At 41.5% G+C, this 20,872-nt stretch overlaps 1 protein-coding gene across 1 annotated transcript; it reads left to right on the top strand.

The window, feature by feature from the left end:
* The first annotated feature begins 2,546 nt into the window (after positions 1–2,546).
* Positions 2,547–7,011, top strand: LRATD2 (LRAT domain containing 2). The gene is made up of 2 exons (XM_069220739.1): positions 2,547–2,743; positions 4,251–7,011. The coding sequence occupies exon 2, from the start codon at positions 4,252–4,254 to the stop codon at positions 5,074–5,076; it is 825 nt and encodes a 274-aa protein (XP_069076840.1). The 5' UTR covers positions 2,547–2,743; position 4,251; the 3' UTR covers positions 5,077–7,011.
* The last annotated feature ends 13,861 nt before the right edge of the window (positions 7,012–20,872 follow it).

The raw sequence follows: 20,872 nt of genomic DNA, 5'->3' as shown, positions 1-20,872 counted from the left end.
TTTTCTTGCTTAACTCTATGTGCCTCTGCCTGGCTGTGGAATACACATCCGGGTCAGGATGACAATTGGGCTGGTTATGAATTCACTCTACACAGTCACACAAAGGGAGCTGAGATGTGCCCTGCATATCCTGATGGGCCTTCCTGGGCTAGAGTGGTGGGAGGAGCTGACACTAGCACCTGGATATGGCTGTGCCTGTCCTTACACAATGCAGTCTCTAACTTCCTATAGTGTGTCTGGGACCAGGTCAGGAAAGGCAGCTACTTGTGCACTACAAAGACTTTCCTTTGAAATCAGCCTACTTCAAATGCAGAAATGAGTATATGTATTGGACCCAAAACCCCAGACTTGGGGAACACTTCTGGATCAAGAGGAGTCTGTCGAGGAGAAAATCTGAAGAGCTGTGAGGGGGAATATTGCCCCTTTCCTGTGTGTATCACAAAAAAGAGATGTAACAGTGGTTAAACAAATGCTGCACTCCTCTAAAGTAAACACAGTCGTTCCTACTGATTTATAGTGTTCTGCTCAACAGGTGAGAGCACCATGCTACCAGACTAGTGACACATGTAGTGAGAGAAACTCACACATTAACATCAACAAGTAAATACCCAAAGCAGATCAAAAGTTCCATAGATGGTGAAAAGAAATTCAGCAAATCCAGTCCAGATGAATGTTCAGTAGCAAGAATGTGATGTTTACTACGTTTAGGAGAAGGCAGCAGACACATGTTTCGGCTTTGATGGCTTTTTCAAGGCTGCAAACATTCAATATCACATATCATGTATGGGTACAAAAAGTATTCCAGGAATTTTACTGAATATACCCAAACATAACAGCAAAAGCTTTTCAGGGGTATGTTCAAACCCACAATCACCAGAAATGTACACAGCAGTGTGCAGAAGTGAATGCTCACTACACAATGTGATACAAGGGACTTAGGAGATGCAATCAGATACAAAGTGCAACAACAGAAAAAGAGTGTAAACAAATGTCTCAAACCATTTGATCAATCGAAACACCCAATGTGATAGAGAAAATAAAAGTAGTTCTACACATCTGATTACCTAAATGTCTGATGTCAGTAAGCATCCAATATAGTTGTGATCAAACACTGTTTGGAGAAAGGGTGGACCCGTATTATAGTATACAGAAAGACTAGGGCCAAGGTACAGGCTCCTACAGATGAGTCAAATCTAAAAAGAGACGGTCAAGAACCACTGGTGTGGTGTCCATTTGTAGTGTTTTCACTGTGTTACTCTGTGTGTGGGTACAAATAGTTAACACATTATCTCTGAGGTAAGCCTGACTACTCTTCCCAAGCTACCAAGGGGGTGAGCAGGGGTTACCTTAGGAGTATGACTCCCTTACCCTGACTAGAGTGACGGTCCCTACTTGGACAGGGTATAAATTGACTGCCTACTAGAGACCCCATTTCTAACAACAATTTAAATACCACTATTTTGTTTTATTTCTTTTGTAGCGCTACTCATCCAATGCAGGGTGTCAGAGCACTTTACATCACTTGTACACATTGACAATAAATCATATGTGTACAAATCCATGTACAGTATGTGTTACATAAGACAGTGAGGGTTATAAGGTGTAGGTGTCACATGTCCTTCATAGCTCACTGTGCTATATTAGGATTACAATTTTTACACTGCAAGTAACAAAAGGATCTATGTGTTAAAAGCAGTACGACGTACCCATTTACATAAAATAAAAATCTGTAATCAATGTATTACATAATGTGCTTTGCAAGCGATATTAACCCTCTGTGCTACTTTGATTCAAAACTGGGGCTGGAAAAAACACATATCTCTCAGGCAAACACGTTAACCACCAGAGTTATCTCACCATTATTATTATTCCCTGAGATTTACCAGGCACACAAAAATCTCTGCTGGAGGTGTCCCAACCTCATAGGATATCTTGAAAAGCAGACTTTGCAACCAGTTAAGCAGAACAGATTTACTGCCACGTCTCCTTGTTGCCATTTTCTTTGTGGCAGAGTTTTAAGAAATAAATGTATAAGTTGAGGCCCAAATTTTTCATCAGGTTGCATCACATTTTGGCACATCCACGACCAAAATCTAATTTGTTATATATTGTAATGCAATCAAATACATTCATGAGAGAACTGCTAAATATATGTGTGAGGGCTTAAGATCTGAAGACACTTCTTGTAATGTCATGGGCCATGATGTCACTTGCATCCTGAATAACTTGGTTAGCTTCCCCACTTCTTTTTTAGGACTTGTGCACTAGATAAGACTAAAGAGATAGTATTATTTCTTTCTACAGCATAGAACGAATATATATTTTTTTGTTTTGTTAATGAGCTGTTTGGTTTCGCCTAAAAATGCAATTTAATTTAAAAACCTCCTCGCGTTTGTGAGGCTGTAACCGGTCGCGGTGTACAGCAGCCCTCAGGCAGGCAGTGAGCTCGAGGCTAATTCAAGAGGCCCTGTCTCTTTAAATGCTGGTGCCTGAGTGCTCCCCGCAGGCAGGCAGCAGCTTCAGCCGGATGTGTGCATTCCTCGCTCAGTGCTGGTGAGGCAGCCAGCCGGGCTGCTGCTCGCGTTACGAGGTAGACATGAGCGGCTCACAGCGGCCAGTCCCACTTCCGGAAGCAGGCAGGTTCGGGCTCACCTCGCCGCCGTGAGGGAGCGGCGCTACCCCGAGAGCCCCCTCTGACATAGCCCTGTGTCCAGGGGGCGAAGAGCTGGTCTTCCCCAGCACGGTGAGTGCAATATTCTTGCTCAGGTGCGCGGAGCTCACCTGCGGGGAGTTTAGTGGAGATGGCGCACGGTTCAAACTTCTCCCTCCTTTCTCTGCGTGTTTAATGCCACTCCTGGCGCGCTGCGGGTGTCCATTCTTGCGTGTCTGTGCCGCGGTGTCAAGTGTAAGTAAGTCTCTGTGTAGGAGGAGGGGGAAATTGTGACCGTGGCCTTGAATGACTTCAGACGTCACTTTTAAATAAGTACTTTTCCAAGTACATCCAGGGTCCCCTCTGCGAGGTAACGATAGGGGGTCCCTACTACTTACAAGCGCAGTCAGTAGCTGACTTGTATGAATGTCTCGGACGCTGGCTGGTGAAACCCCGGGTGTGCGGTGCACCTCGCCACACGCGTGTGGTTGGACAGGTGGAATTCTGGCTCCCTGAGTGCGCCTGAGGTAACTCGAGCTCCCCCCGCCCCGTCACAGAAGAAGCGATCCCGGAGATAAAGCACACGCTTGCGTAATAGTTGATTGTGACTTTACCTGGTATTCTGATGTAGTTGAGAACCCGCCCCATCCCTGTTTTATATGCGCACCTCTTTAGTGTAACGCAACGTCTTAGAAAAATACCTCTTGTGTTGTCACCGTATAGTTGTGAACCTCAGTTGTATTTGTGAACAGCGAACGACCTCTGGTGTCCTGAGATAATTGTGATCACTCGTGCGGTGGCCATGCAGTTGTGACCAGTAAACCTCTAGTGTCGACACATACTTGTGAACAGTGGACCCCTACGGTGCTCACGCAGGGAGTTCGCGGGCGGGCAGCCGGGCGCGCGATACTTAGAAGCAGCAAGCGAAACCGGCTCCCCCACTGCTTCCAACAGGTGGAAGGAGCCGCGTAATCCTGACACTGTGTTGAATCATGTACACAAATCAGCTCCTCCCTGTCACTGGCTGAGGAGCGGCATAAGGCTGAACCTCGAAGTACCACAGAACCCTGGTCTTGTGAAAGATTACATTTAAGAAAACCTTTCGAAACAAGTGCATTCAGCACTAGCCGTTATCTTCTCTAGCTTCCGTTCCATCAGTCGGTTTACTAGGCGCATTTCAATCAAATGATTATGAACCAGCCACCAGTGGGGCTGTGCTGGGGCTCCCGCAGCTCACACGCTGCCAAGGTTTATTACTAGCCCACGGGCTGTTTACAGTTTTCGGCAGTGATAATTGCCTGGGCTAGTCTTTCGTAGCAGGTGGGGATTAAGGCGATGCCCACGTTTTCTGTACACTGTTAATTTATATGCTAGCTACATTTGGGGAAATGCGGGCTGCCAGATGAAAAGTGATAATTCAACTTCTTTGTATGATGTTTTTGGGTGGGCAAACTGTACTATGTGTAGACTACTTTCTATACAGTATTTGTAGAAAGAAGGTAATTTTTGCAGGTGAATGGCAGGCTTCGGTGGTATTGCGCTTGTGGCTGGCTCTGCCCACCCCGATGCCGCGTTAACCTCTCGCCCTTATCTCCCACAGAATGGGGAACCAGATGGAGAAGCTGACGCATCTGAGTTACCGGGAGGTGCCCACGGCGGACCCGCTGGGGCTGGACCCAGACGACGGTCCCCGCATCGGCGTCTCCTACATCTTCTCGGCCGACGACGACGAGCTGGAGGAGCCCGGCGTGGTGGTGGACGGGGAGCAGCAGCGGGGGCCGGGGAGCCCCGCCGAGGACCAGCCTGACCTCCTGGACGAGCTGGAGTGCTCTGTTTACTACAGGGACGAGTGCATCTACCAGAAGGGCGGAGCGCTGGACACCTACGCCCCGGAGAGTCTGCTCAGCCGCTGCAAGCCCGGGGACCTGCTGGAGTTCCTCTGCCCCAACCAGTACCCGCACTGGGCGGTGTACGTGGGCGACTTCCAGGTGGTGCACCTGCACCGGCAGGAGGTGAAGAGCAGCTTCGTGACGGAGGCCAGCCGGGGCCGGCGCGGCCGCGTGGTAAACGAGCACTACCGCTTCAGGGCGCTGAGCCCGACCACCGTGGTGCGCGCAGCGCTGGCGCAAGTGGGCGCCAAGGAGCAGGAGCTCTGCTGGCGGAACTCGGAGTGCTTTGCCGCTTGGTGCCGCTACGGGCGGCGGGAGTTCAAGATCGGCGGCGAGCTGCGCATCGGCAAGCAGCCCTACCGCCTGCGCCTGCAGCTCTCGGACAAGAAGAGCCACACGCTGGAGTTTCAGAGCCTGGAGGACCTGATCACGGAGCGGCGGCGCAACGACCAGATGGGCCGGGCGGCCGTGCTGCAGGAGCTTGCGGGCCACCTGCAGCCCGAGGAGGGGCCCCGAAGCGGACACGATTCCCACTGACGGGTCCGAGCCGAACGCTGCGAACCGGAGCTGGGGCGGGGTCGCGGGCCGCCCCCTGCGGGCCCGCTCGGAGCACAGCTGAGAAGCTTCACTCGGAGTGAATCTCTCCAGTGCTGGCACTGCCCTGGATGCTGCAGAGGAGGGACCGGATTCTGCTCCCTCCCCTCCAGAGCAACCTGTTGCAAGGAATAATGTCTAAAAGTCCAGGTTCCAGGAGAGGAGATGAGACGTCATGGCTGTGTTCACTCACACTGTGCTACAAACGAGGATATATATTTTAAAATGCAGACGTTTGGTTGGTTGTTTTTTCTACGAGGCCTTTTATTAAAATATCACTGGGTATTTTTTATAAACCAGTTCATGAGAGGGTGCGCCCACCTATTTTTTTTTTTATACCAAAGTATACATTTCCACGGGAGGGAGGAGGAATATAGTCTCATTTTTTTCATGAAGACAAACTGTTCATGCAGTGCACTTTCAAAGTACTTGAGCCACCCCGTGTCCGGGTGGACAGCTCGTCCAGTACTGCTTATCTCTTATGCTTTCTGGTCTTAGTCCTCAGTCAATCTGCTCTACTCCAGTCCATATTTCTTCTGTTACCATTGTAAAAATACAATTACATTTGTGACATAGATACATGGAGCTTTATCATTAGTTATTAATCGGATAACCAAACGCCAGAGTACAATTTCTATCTGCATCCTACTTGTTGAATGCTGTCCTATGTATAGATAACGTGGAACCCAATTGCAAGTACCAGAATGCATGGGAAAGGCAGGACGGGATGAACTATTCAACCCACTATAGATATATCTGCACTTTTTTGTTGATTCCAAAAATACATCCGTTCTGTACTTCATTGAATTGTAAAGCAAACCAGGCCCGTCCTAATATGGCAGCAGCGAGCAGTGTGTTGCCAGGCAGCTGTTAATAAGGTTCCAAGCGGGGGTTGTTAGGATGAAAAGAGGGGGTGGTAATTAAGCAGTGCAGGTTTTGTCATTACAGAAATTTCCTGTAAAGTGCGTGCAACAAAGAATTAAGATTCTTCTGTGAAGGTAAAAGGAAAGGTACCAAAGAATAAAGTGGCGAGCCTGATCGTTAAAAGATGCCAGTGAACCATGCATTGAATTATGGTAGTGCATTGCTGGGACCACAGGATGGTGACCAAGTTCGAAGGACCCTCTGCTGCTTCATAGCGTATTTCGGTGCACTCATTTCTGTAAAGCTGTGAAATCACAACCTGAATCTGGAAAGTATACACATTCATACACTGATCACCTGTCGTACAGTTGTTGATGTCATCTTGATGGCATCAGTTGAAGTGATGTCTGTTTTTCAGTTACAGGGCTTTTGTGCATCTTCTTTCGTTTTTCAAAAACTGCACCACATTCACAAAAGTACAGGAAAAGTCGAGTTTATTTTTTGAAAACTGAGTTGATAAACACTCAGAAATAATAATAAAAAAAGGTCGATGGTATCTAACACTTTGGGTATCTTTTTATCACAGGTCGTTGCCATGCTTGGTCTTTTCACCAGATTTCTTTTTTTTGTATGAAATAGCACATCCTAATTTACACTTGAGCACGTTCTTTTTTTAATTGGGGACTTGTAAAACTCACGATTTTTCATTTTTTCCTTGTTTCTTTAAAATGTTTTCCACTGAAATTTTAAGAACGATCCGTTTTCCACCCTATACTTTTGAAACTAAAATCAGAAGATCACCCTAATAACCAGCATGTGGTTTGACCGCTTCATTTACTGAAAGCAAACTTGATTCACATTCCTTGTGGTAATCTAAGCAGTGATTCCATTGTGTCCAGGTGACGGAGGAGGTTTTCATCAGGCAACGCCAACTTTGTTAATCTGCCCAACTAACGATGTAGAGATTATGACTACGATTGTTTTTGTAAAAATAAATATTGTATTTTAATTCAATATTAAAGTATGTCTATTTTTCTAAAAAATGTTTTTTAGAGCTTTGGAGATCTCCAAAAAATTAACTTGTTGCCCACTTGTGTTGCACTGCTACATTGGTTTAACAACTGTAAAAATATATGTTTAGCAGATTTAACGAGTAAGCATGTTTCAAGCTACCATGTCTGTTCCATTTGGATAGTTGCACTCAATTTGCCATTGTTCCTATTCATACGAATAGCATTTGAGGTCAGTGAGTGTGGTATAATAAGGTGCCTTTTTCTAGTTTTTAGGTTTTGCCTGCACAGCGCTTGCGATAACTGTTGCATTAAATACATCTTAAAAGGGGCTTACATTCCGCCCAACTTTCTTTCCTTGCTTTTCATTGGTTACTTGTGCTTGCCACTTACTTTTCCTGCATTTCTATTGGCTTTAGCACTATCTCCTGCATTTACCAAGGTTTGTTCCTCGTGTGTTTCCTCTAATCAGTGTCCCAAGGACCAAGTACTGTGCTAATCTGCTTTGGTTTCAGAACTTCTTTAATTTATTTGCTACTGTGTTTGTGCTATTGTGCAACACCTTTTAAACATTGAAAAGGCCAATAGTTCAAACATATTGGCTTTGTCAGTGATTCTTTTAAATGTACTCCCATGCTAGGTATGTCGGATGCCACAGCTAATGAACACTTCAGGATTGGCTCGGGGGTCCCTAATGCTCCAATTGTAGTCAATACATACAAAAGCACTGTTGCTCACTCCCAGACGACACCCAGAACATGTTCAGCTGTGGGATTGGTTGTTACGTGACCTGGAAGTACACAAATTACAGACAAATGACATTTGTTACAAGATTTATCAGAGACATAAGAAATGAGGCTCAGTTCACGGATAGTTCGTGTATGTAGCGTACAGGTTTCAGTTTCTCTATAGGCAGGATGGGTCATGGACTACTGTAGCTCGTGGTATTTTCAAAACTAAAAAAAAACAACCACCACATAAGTGACATTTCAGGTAGGGTTGTAAAGGCTTTTCGCCCAAATTTGCCAAGTTTTTATAATGTAATTTTGAGCAAACAAGTGCACCAGGTTCTGAAACCTGCACCAAACACACAAAATAAATGTGTTCTACTCACTGTGATCGTTCGTTAGAAATCTAGGGCCAAGACCTCATATAACGCAAAGAATAGGGTTACTTGGCAACTCCGAGATTTCCCATCCAACAGTATGCTGTACGTCTCCCATATAACTGTCAGTTATTGTGTGCATTTTGGTGGTGAATAGTTTTACTTATTGTGACTGTGCATACAAACAAGTGTGCTTTATTGGCACCCATGTTGATGTGGGCACTCCTCTAGCCTAATTTTCAACAAACTGGTACTTCAATGTATGTTTTAAATCCTAAAATTAGCGTTATATTCAACGTATAATGCACATTACCATGCCCTTGATTCATCTATTTGATGTCTACCGAGATGCTGCGTTCAGTAACAACAAATTTATATAACTTAATTTTATAACCGTTTTCAAAGTTTTGCCGTTGTAACGTGCCAGCATGAAAACGTTGTGAGGAAGGGAAGTTTTGGTTGTAAGGTAATTATTCTTTAGAGCAGAACTAAGACAAGAGCCTTAATCTGAACAAAGTAAAGTGTGTTTATTTTTATTTTTTTGTTTTACACTGCAGCTTTATCTGTATTTAGGGTAGCAGGCAGGTAAACCCAGTTATCTTGCCAAAAGTAGAGCAGTTGGTGTTTTTTATACTATTTGTTTAAAATGAAATCACCCATTTATTAAGTATTGGTTTATGAATATGCTTGCCAATCTCCTTAAGACTAAACAAGTTGTACTGTCCGCTATACAAAACATGCTCATAAAATAGGCAGCAGAAACCAAGTTCCTGGAAGTGCACCACTTCACTAAAATGCAACACCTTTAAGTTGAGTGAGACGGATACCTTGTGCTGCAGTAGTCTTTCAAATGACTCAGCCTAACAGTGTTTGATTCAGTTAGTAGGACCCCAACATCCTGTCCTCCTCTGCATTATGAGAATCTGTCACTGCCCACGTTTATAAGTTTGTACCGCGAACATAGCAGAAAACAGAACTACATTCAAACATGTCATACTTTCAGTTTCACTACAATAACCCAGGGCGTGCATTCCTGCTTCATTGTCAAAGTCTTTAAAAAATGAAGCGTACTATAAAATCTGGCACGCTAATGTAATGTGAACGTCTGACAAGGTTAAATACAGCAACAATATTGTTTTTATTTTTCTTGACTAGATACACTGGGTATATACCTCCCTCCAGTATTCTGTAGAGTATTTGCAGGTTTTATCATTAATCAGCATGAGCTAAGGTGACTTAAATGCTCGAGCTCAGAACCAGATGACTGCTGCAACAACCTAGGTTCATCATAACTCCTGGTGATGTGAGCAACAACTAGCTAGATGTCATTGCCTCGACAAACTGGGAGAGCAAACTTTTTTCCTACTTCCTCCCCACTCACGCAGTTTTCCCTTCCACAAATTCACCCCCCCCCCCAGTCTCTTGCTAACTGATTGGTAAAGGGTTCCTATTGTGCAGGCTGCTCACATTCCAGAACGTGCAGGCATTTCTCTTTAAATCTTCAGGCTTCTGAAACGATCTACCTCCACAGGACTTTGTTTATATAGGGTTTGCATAAAAAAATATTTCCCCTGTTCTTCCCCACCTCCCTACCTCTTAACATATTCTTAATCCCACCTGCTGCATTTACCAATGCTTGTTTTACAAGTCTCCAAAGAATTCTCAACTTTTTATATGCATACAAATGGGTCATGACCCTTTTTTGTTAACTTTAAATATATGCATTTTTTTTTATTTTGAATCCAGCAATTCAAGCTTTGATTGAGGAGACCTAGTTTAATTGTTACATTAAATGTGCTGACTAGATTTCCAATGCAACTAGTGATTGACCCTTTACATTTTGTCAGAGTGTTCACCTCCATCCATTCTTAGGTTTTATAGCTAACAGTACTTTCAAAGTTGGGCTTTAATTATTGTGGTTCCTACGGACGGGCTTACAAATTCTAGCATAGTAAGTGTTGTTAAATGTAAGCCAGGACTAGTTGAAGGTGACTAATTTCACTTGCTCATTTGGAAGCTTTGCGCATCCTTCCCTTCTTGTCAATTTAGTGTTACCTTAATGTATAATTCTAGGTCTCACTGCTTCAGCACCATTACTAGCAAGAACGCGGGTGCTTAAAGACCTCCAACTCCCAAGATTAGTGTAAGTCCTATACTTTATCACGCAACAAGCAGAGCTGCTTGCTCTCTAAAGTTTCTAGCAAAATTGTCTTGGTGCTGTCAATGTGGAAAAAGTCGCATTAATTTGGCTCAGCTGTTCATTTTACAATTTAGCCTACTTGTATGTAAAATGGATACACACTTATTTTAGTGGTAATAACATGAGGATATAAGGACATTCTTTAGTGGAAATGTATTTATAGCTCTATGTAGTGCAATATTGTTTTTTCACAGGCTTCCATAATTGGCGGCATGTTAGTGCTGCACTATTAAACTGTGAATCTAGGGGGGAAGAAGTACTATTTTGGGTGAAATGTGTTTTAAGGGTCAGAAGACTCCTTTCGATTGCTTGACTCAAGGACACTGCGCAATTAGTCAATCTATTGTACACATCAGTCTCGTTTATAAAAGAAAAAAAAAAGAATGATGTTGCAAGTCTGTGGCAATAACTCCTAGGATTTTATGGCACTTGTACGCACACTGCTGACACAACATTTCCCAACCAACTCGTGTAACAGTCAGAAAACATTAATGAACACAAGTGAAGAGACTATTGTGCTGTAATCCACTTGTTATCCACTAATCCACTAATATATCTCATCAAACACCAGAAGAAAATACTGGGCAAGGAGAACAACTTGGGTGTAAACGGACTGAGAAGAACTATTTTAAAATATGTCACAGATTTTGGAAAAATGAAATAATGTGACGTATGAAGTTTGTATTATTTGTTAAAAAAAACAGTGTACTCTACTTTCATTGTGCAGTACATGTTTATATACTAGACTATATTTTTGTGCAGATTGAACATACAGTTTGGTTTAATTGGGTAATTACACTGATGTAGTGTAAATTACCCACCAAACGCTTGGCACTAAAATGCCTAGAAAACTTCTTCATCAGAAAAAAATGCTTAGATAGTAAAAGCTTATGATTTGGGTGTACTCCTTACAGCAAATGGCATCTTGTCACTTTTGTTTGGAGGAAAATATTTGCTTGGAAAACATTTTCAGGAAACATGAGCAAAGCAAGCACAGATTACATTCTCTCTACATTTGGAATAGACCTTTAGTTTGACACACTTTAGACGCAGTATTATTGTTCTATCATTGCATTAAATAGTGAAAATGCCACCATGAGAAAATATGGTATATTTGTACTTGCTTATTGGCCAGAAAACAACCTTAAAAGGAATTGCAAAACATGAATTAAAGATGTGTAATTCCAGAACTAGCAACAACTCCAACACCCCTCTATGGAATTTATAAGTAGTAGGACTGAACAGTAAAGTCTGTTTAGGGGCCACCAGTTTTCTCACATAGGAGGCTAAATGATGTGACAGGAAAGCGGCACATTGTCCATTTCCTTTTTGTTTTTTAATTTTCATTTGTTTTTGAGACGCAGCTCCACATGCACAAGGCACAGGAAGAGTCAACCTTCTTGTTTGGAAGTTAATAAACATTTTAACATAGAAAAGTTGATAGTGTCTAACTCTTTGGACCTGGGTATCTTTTTTTTTCACAGTTTGATGCCATGTCTGGTATCTTCATGTCAGAAATGTGCATTTATTCATTTATTTTTTGTGTGTGAAAAAAGCATACCATAGTCATTTGCACTTATGGACCATGTGTTTAAATAGGTGATTTGTGCAATTTATAACTTTTTATTTTTTCTTTTTTTTTCTTTAAGCTTTTGCTGATTAACATTTTATGCCCTGATATTTAATGGTGATCTGATTTTTTTTTTTTTTTTTCTTTTCCCCTTTAGTTGTGAAAAATCAACTAAGCAGATCACGTCTTTTTGATTGGGTTAATTTCCTCCTTTTTATTGTTAATATGTTTTGACCCAGGTGAATTTACAGGGTATTTTCAGGACTAGGCAAAACAATGAAGAGCATTTCCTTCGGCAGCTCAGTGCTCACATTTGAGCCCATTTAAAAACAGTGTGAATGCTTCTTAAGTACAGTGGCGGCCATCAAGCTTTTGCACATAGATAACGCATATAAGTGACAAATGTTAAAGAGCACTTTTAACCCTTTGTTGCATCTCTGAAATACCCTCCATGTATTAAAACTCCAACGTAGTTAAGCTTACCCAGCGACTCAATGGATTGACCAACCACACATAGTAAAGTAATCAATAACAAGGGAACGTCTAATCTGGCCTTTGGCTCTAAATGGTGTGATTACAATCTTAGCCCCTTTAAGGGGGACACAACTTGTGCTCATCCATGTGCTTCTCTGTTTCAGACATTCCAGGAGATCATGTTAAGTTGCTGCCTCAGTCACTTGTCCAAGGTATTAGCATTCTCCTCAGATTATTGAAAATGCAAGTGTTATTACTTTATCAAAGCAGAGTGGGTTAATGTATATATTGAAAAGACAGAAACCGCAGGAATCCTTGAGGAACAATGCACACAAGGAGATTGGGGTCCAAGTAGTGATCTCCCCATAGGGTTGAGCATGAGCAATCCTATTTAAAAGGAATAAGCAGCATGTCAGTACTTGTTACACCCGCCAGATCAGAAAATGAGTCCATGATTATCCCATGACCCTCTGTATTAAAGGTTACTCCTAGTTACAGCTAAAATAGATTGACAATGTAATCTAAATCTGTAATTTACCACACGGATGCTACAGCAATCACATTTGCTGTTCCATCTTATGACATGGGTGGAAAACATTGAATGGCATCCAACAATTGATTCCCTTTTAAATTCCTTTACAGTTGTCCAACTTCTGCTTTTTATGCCGGATCTGATTACAGGCTGTTTTTGAAAAACAACAATAAAAAACATACAGGGAGAGAATGGGATTTGGTCAGTGGCCTTATCCATTATTTTCCATGCATGTTTTTTTCTTTTTTTCTTTATGGTTTGCTTTTGCAGGCCTCAAAAAATAATAAAAATATTACTAGACCTCCAGTTCGAATAGCTTGAATAATCTACTCGACCTGACTGTAATGTACTTGACCCGGAAATGGGTCTCAGATTGTGTGATCCCAGGCAAATAGTGTAGTTTACTGTCACCTTTTTCTTCATTCTCATATATGAGTGCATCTTCAAATATGTGAGTTCAGCATTTCTGCTGTTAAAAAAAAAAAATCCTCATTTGTTCAAATACACTAAACATTTGCTCCATATATAATAAATCTAACCCACATATAAGGTACACATGATCCATGCATGACTTGTCTCTCTGTTTAATAATAGCTTTGCCACCAGTGCAGAAGTGTTTCTCAGTTTGTTTAAACACTCACTTTTAATAAATATATTACTAAAGCATGATGTGGTAGCGCACTGTCATTTACAGGCAGTAATTTTCCAAGAAATGTCCAAAAACCTTCCCAGTAGCTTGCAGCTCTACTGATAAAACTGTATAGTGTATAAACAATAATCTGTGCAAATTGGGTTTCAGAAAACATTTATAATTCGCTTATCACCAAGTAAAGTGTTCTGACTTTTTTCCATTATATTAAAATATTATTTTCATCCCACAGTAGAAAAAATGGTCTTTCTCAGCTACTGAAATATATTTTAAAATGTTTTTAAAGTTGAGTTAGTTATATAAATGTTGTGTTGGGAAAAGCCTGTACCAAAAGCCTTTCATGTCACATAGGTCAGACAGTTCAACTTACAAAATCCTAGAACTCTGCATTCACAAGGAAAAGTATTTGCATTGCAAGAAGACTAACTTTTGACCTCTGTCTCTGAACACAGAGCAAATGTGACAAGAATAAGATTTAAAGGCATCCTAATTGGTAATTCAATTTTTGACTGAACAGAACACCTGTTCTTTGTCCACTTGCCAGAAGGGTGGAGTGGAATCTAAAAATAGCTCAACCTCATAAAATAAATGCCAGTGGTTGAGTATATCTTTCGAGCTCTGTTTTGCATGTATAGGCTGTCCATCTAGGCCATGGTGTTTTGTACATGGTTGCATTGGCTCATTTGTGTTCCCGATAGGGTTTGGTGAAAGACATTCAAGTGGCCTTTTTTTAAAAAAATTGTTTTTAATTAGACTGCGGGTGCAACATGAGTTATACTATAACTTGTAATTGATACCCACTATGATCTGTGGTGTATTTACTTTGCTAGTACCTGGTTTATGATTGTAAAGAGGCTGCACTATACACTAATTGCACTTGCATGATATTTTTTTTCCTACTGCTGTGGATGTTGGAGTTACTTATTTTGTTCCCATTGTGTAGTATAGATGTAAGTGCACATGAGCTTTTTTGAAGATGCAGCAAAAATACTTTTTTGCGAAGTGTTTGCTGTACAATATTTTGTTGCATATGCCTTTTAATTTCACCATTTGCAATGCAGAATTGATCTTATGATTCCTTTTCAGAACACTCCTTTTTGAAAGTAAAGCTTAGCTGTGCTGACTAGTAGTCTATTCAGTACAGATGGCATTCTTCAGCCTCCATATTTTGTAGCCCAAAATGTTGCTTTTTTTATGGGATTTTAGTTCTGGGACTGCTGCAGCCAATAAACATAAAGTCGTCAAAACATAAAGTGGCCACTTTTTTTTTTAACCATCTCAAAATTAATATTATGCTCTTGAGTGTCTGAAAAATGATCTGGACATTACCATTAGAGAGGCATATATGTTGGTGGGGGTGCAGTGTGGTGGTTCTGAATATCATAGATTATGTCCTGGAAGTGTTACGACAAATAAAGGGAGTGTTTAAACAGATCTTATTTCAGGGTCACAAGATTTCACTTGACCAATTTAAAATGTATCATGCAAAAGTATTGTTAAAATATGTCAAATTGACAGATATTTGTATCATCCTAATAACACCTATCATCAGTTTCCTTCTTTTGAGCCACAGTGGCAGCTTTGTTCCACTTTGCTGCCTCATAATATGAGGCATTGGTTCAATCACAGGTTAAGGGCCTAATTAAGACTTCGACAGACGCTTTTCACCATCTGGCGAAGTCCCCCCAGTCAGGTTTCCGCCAGGGCAGCTGCCTTCCCATAGGCCCCATTAAGAGTTCCCCACTGGGTCAGTGGGCGGAAACGGTGTTGCCGCCCGCTGGCCCAGTGGGGAACGGCCTACAACATTTATGCCGGCTCATAATGGAGCCGCAGTGCGCATGGTGCACCAGCACCCTTCTCAGACAGTGAGCATCGCAACGAGGCTGGCCAATGGGGGGACTTGCACTGCCCATGCCAAGAGCAGGGGCCCCCCTGGGGCACCCTACACCCCGTATCCACCATCCTTTATGTAAAAGCTGGTGGAGAGAGGGGTTGTAATCCCCAGGGCAGCGCTGCTTGCATCGCTGAACTGACGGTGCTGGCGGTCCCACTGCGGCACGACCCCCACAGTCATAATGTGGCAGTCAGACCCCCGCCAAAGTGGTCGAACCACTGCTTAGGTGGCGGTCAGACTGCCATCGCGCCACTAGGGTCATAATCTGGCCCTAAATCTTGAATATGTTGACATATACTTCATATTGTTTGTGCAAACAGTTGCACCCTCCATAAAAGATAAAAAAATACCTCTCTTAACAATTGTATGACATCCCATGTGAGGGTATTGTTATTATACCTATATGCTAGTGAATGTACAAAGTCTCTAATCCATTATTAAGCATGATCAGGGCATTCTAGATGTTTTCCTCACTAGATTGGCCAGCTATTATAAACCCTCTGAGATACACTTGGATCTCTTTAAATTTGTTTTAAGCAATAATTGATTCTTATCATAAGTTTGCCAATGCTAAAAGATTGCGCTATGAGAAATATGATATGATAGGATTGAATTTTTAGATATTGTGGTGCATGCATGACCAGTTAGAGCTGCACGTTTGAACTGTGTCTGCCACGCCACCTCAGTACATCCTCGCTGTTAAATCATAAACATTTGTATGCAAGCTTCTGAGCACCAAAAGAAATTGCAGTCCAATAACTGATATAAAGTAGAAGAAAAACCAAACTCTAGCTCGCCTTAAAAATAAGTTATGTACATAAAATGATGAACAGTGTGAAAATGAAAATAAACCATTTACATCTCCGTAAGTATAAAAGTCATAAGCTCAACAATCATTTGGACACTGTACGCTTTATCGCCAGATATAGCAAGAAAAACAAGAAACTATTTTTGGCTTTGATGAAACACTGGTATTTGTTAAAATTGAATTCAGATTTTAAAGTTCCTTACAGAGAAACCACAAACTAATTGTCCATGACCACTTCTTTACCCAGTCAAGGCTAATAAGTGTACTGTAAGTCAAGATAATGCATGGTTACAAAATCCTCCTAAGGGTTTTTGCAGATGTTGTTGTTGCACCTACTGTAAACATACCAGAGACAAATATAAATCATTTAAGACTCTGGATGTAAGTAAGGAATCCAAGATTAACCGATTGGGTGCCTAGGACGAGCTGGTCTCTGCACCTGCTCGTCCTGCTATGGGCCCCTGGGGGGGAGCACTAGCGCTTCCCCAGATGGCTGAGCACCCCCTTCCCCTGGGCAGAGATGGAAGGGGAATAGCTTCCCCTTCCACCCCTCCCCCTGACCCTCCCGTGGCATCTGATGACGTCAGCGTGCTTTCGCGAGCTGACCTCATCACAGGCCTTCCCCACCGGCGCTGGAAGCTCAGCTCGAAGGAGAAATGCAAAAGCATTTCTCCTCCGATCACGTGGAGGGGGCAGAGAGGCATGAAAGGAGAGGCAAGGCCTTTCCTCTCCTTTCATGTCTTTCGCGATCGGGCACTAGAAATGCCCACTAGACACCAGGGATTTTTTTTTTTTTCTTTCAAATACGGGGAGCGGCCCCTTGGGGTGTGGATCGGGGCTATTTGCCCAACCTGCTCACTGGTGGACAGAACTTTGGCCCCTTTTATTTGGGGGTGGGGGTATGGCCATACCCCCAACCTCTTATTTTTGAAAAAAAAAAAAAAAATCTTCCCTGGTCTCTGGTGGGCTTTCTGCCCCCCCCTTGGGGGCAGGTGGGCCTTCCAAAAATAGTCCAGTCTGCCCCAAGGGGGGCAGTTATGGCCAACAGTAATGTGCCCCCATGGGGAGCGGCCCTTGCCCAAGGGGCTGCCCGCCCCCCCCCCAACAAAACATACATTTGGGAAAATGTGATGTGTCCACGTTGTGTTTAGGGGCATTTCCTGTTGCGGGCGCTATGACTACCCACACAAGTGAGGCACCGTTTTTATCGGGAGACTTGGGGGAACATAGAATAGTAAAACAAGTGTTATTGTCCCTTGTCTTTCTCTACATTTCTTTCTTCCAAATATAAGACTTTGTTTAAAAAAGACGTCTATTTGAGAAATGCCCTGTAATTCACATGCTAGTAAGGCCACGCAATAATTCAGAGATGTGCAAATAATCACTGCTTCTCAACACCTTATCTTGTGCCTATTTTGGAAATACAAAAGTTTTCTTGATACCTATTTTTGACAGTTTATATTTCAGCAACTGAATTGCTGTATACCGGGTGTAGAATGAAAACCCACTGCAAGGTGCAGCTCATTTATTGGCTCTGGGCACCTAGGGTTCTTGATGAACCTACAAGCCCTATATATCCCCGCAACCAGAAGAGTCCAGCAGACGTAACGGTATATTGCTTTCAAACATCTGACATTGCAGAAAAAAGTTACAGAGTAAAACGTAGAGAAAAATGGCTGGGTTCTTTTCACCTCAATTTCAATATTCTCTTATTTCAGTTGTTATTTTCTGTAGGAAACCCTTGTAGGATCTACACAAATGACCAATTGCTGAATCCAGAGTTTTGTCTACTTTTCAGAAATGTTTAGGTTTCTGAGATCCAGCATTGGTTTCACACCCATTTCTGTCACTGACTGGAAGGAGGCTGAAAGCACAAAAAAATCATAAAAATTGGTATGTCCCAGTAAAATGCCAAAATTGTGTTGAAAATTTGGGTTTTCTGATTCAAGCCTGCCTGTTCCTGAAAATGTGTTGACTCTGTATGGCTTATCACTTATCCATCTATTTCTCTTTTGATATTCACACTCATTTTATTTATGGGAATATTGGTGCTTCTGGAAAAAATGGGGCAGTTCTTGATCTTAATTGACCTACAGTGCTCTTTCAGTCTGTTTTGTAACAGTAACTTTGCACTGAATATTTTTTTTACTTTTTTGCTTAATAGTCTATTTCTGTCCAAAAATCTTCTATGTATTTATTCAAGGTTTTTTTGTTTTGCCTGGTTCTGGGACGATCCTTTTGGTTCTCGCTAGTGGATAGTACGATAAATGCTTTCTTTTCTTAGTGTGAAAATCTCAACACATTTAATAAATTGATGTGGTTAGTAGTTTTGATTAAAAAAAATCAAAAAAATCTGTGTGCCATTTCTCATTGCATTCTTCAATTTTAACATCCAAAAACAGTTTTTTTGCTGTCATTCACTTTTTGTTTCATTTGGACATTGTTTTCATTCAGTACTGTATTTTTTTATTTTAATTCAGGTTTCTCCATTGAAGTCCTCAAAGTTGTCAGTGAATAATACGTAGAGTCCATAATTCTTGGTTTCATTGGACATTTTCATATACATATCATTGTCCAGATTTTGCCATAAATGGATTATTATATGTGATTAGTGCCACTGACTGTATACACAGCACTGGTGCCTCTAAACCAAAAAGCAAGTCTACACAAGCCACAGGATTGGTGGGTGATGCTGATCTCTATTTGACACTGTTAAAAATATCCATAGTCTATGTACTAGTCTTAAGAGTTGGGGTACCACAAATGTTGGAAACACTTCATCCTCTACATGACACTCTGGTGAACATTTCAAATCCCAGACAATTACATCATGATCCAAGATATAAATGCATGTGTTTGATATAAAATTACCATATGCATAGTGCATCTGTACAACATTGTGCTGCTATGTCACCAGTATAAATGCTTACTATAATAATGTCTATGATAGAGCTAAAGAAATGCATCCTGTGCTCTTTAATTACAAACAAAACGAGACAGACAGGCATGGTAACATAATTACATACTGGCTGGAAATTCAATAACTACATTCCGTTAATGTCAATAGTGTGTCACTTGAGAACCATGGTATATTAGTACACTGACAATGTTATTAATAATCTCATTTAATATTTCTGTTTGTGATGCTGGTTACTTGAAAAAAATAGCTCATGAAACTACTGATAGATCCACAACCCTAGGATCAGTGATACAGCAGAGCACAAATCTGCAAAAGGAACACGATTGAGTGTGCATTTGCATGTTCTAAATGCTGCAGTGTCATATGGGAATATCAACCAGATAAATTGTGCCAACTAAAATTAATGTTTCACACTACACAATGTTGCAGTGAGATGTATCATACCTATGCCGGAGAGTAAAAAATAAAGCTAACTTTTAATTTGTATCTTACCTAACATTTATTTACAGAAAAATATAACGTGCAACATTGATTATATTGACATCAAAATAAAATAAACTGTTTCTTTGAGGGAATCTCCAAGCTCAGAGCAGCAAAATGTGCATCTGCAGCTTACCCCAGTGTTAGCTATTTTGAAGAGTCTTGAGTTGAGTAGGGCATGATGATGTTGAAGGAAAGGAAGTTGGGTAGGTCCTGTCTCTAGACTGTGAAGTGTGTCATCTGTGAGAATGTCATCCCTTACTTTTTTTAAAGCTTAGAAAATGTCTACCATAGCCAGTTTCCCTCTGCCTCTTAACATGTAGGCAGCTGACCAAATGGATTGATGCTCATACATTCATGTTTTAATTGGGAGATACCATATGGTTTGGATATTCTCACGTTTTACAAGGAGCGATTGGTGCCTTAATTCAATTGCACATTTCCTATTTGAGAACTTCTCAAGAAAACCACCCATCAGGTATTGGGTCAATGTTAACCTCCGATAGTTGGATTATGTCTTCCTCCTTGGAGAGGTGTGGAGGGCTCCAGTCCTCACCAGCTGCTTTCTGCCAATAATATTTACATGTACATCTTGTATTATTTTTTATTTTTAGTGTGACATTAGATGCCCGGTGGAATAACACATCCTCAATCAACTCCATGACGTTGGAGTATTGTCATTTGGTTATGTGCTTTCAGATGAAGCATCAATTGTATTTCATGCTGATGAAATATACCATGTTATTTGTTTCATCAGTAATATTTTCTGCAGGCGAAAGACCTGAATCAACAGGTGTATTTTGAACAGGCCCAGCATGTGCATTACATAAAGGATGTTAAGAAGCTGTATTTGAGGCGACTGGTTTAGTGAACATGCAGCAGGTGGGTTTCTTGAAGAGCCAACCAGTGCCGTATATGGAGAGCAAACTTGTTTTTTACGTACAAGTACAATTGTTCCTTGCCCTGGTATGTTGTCTGTGATTATTTTTCTGATATTATTCTAGTAGTAAATACAATTGCTGATATTGGAGATTCATTATTTCATTCAGTGATTTGCAGACCAACGTCTGGCCCAGTAATAAAGGTGTCTTGTGTTGAAGGACCCCCCCAGCTTCCTAATTTTCATACATTGTTGAATCATTGTTTGCATGCTTCACAAATAATAGTTAAGGTTCTTATCTTACAAATTAAAATACAATGTATATAAATGAACTCAAACTTTTTGTGATTTTT

Source organism: Pleurodeles waltl, chromosome 2_2 (assembly GCF_031143425.1).
Source record: "Pleurodeles waltl isolate 20211129_DDA chromosome 2_2, aPleWal1.hap1.20221129, whole genome shotgun sequence".
In the NCBI taxonomy this organism is placed as follows: Eukaryota; Metazoa; Chordata; class Amphibia; order Caudata; family Salamandridae; genus Pleurodeles; species Pleurodeles waltl.
The sequence above is the reverse complement of the archived record's forward strand: the minus strand, read 5'-3'. Positions and strand labels throughout refer to the sequence as shown.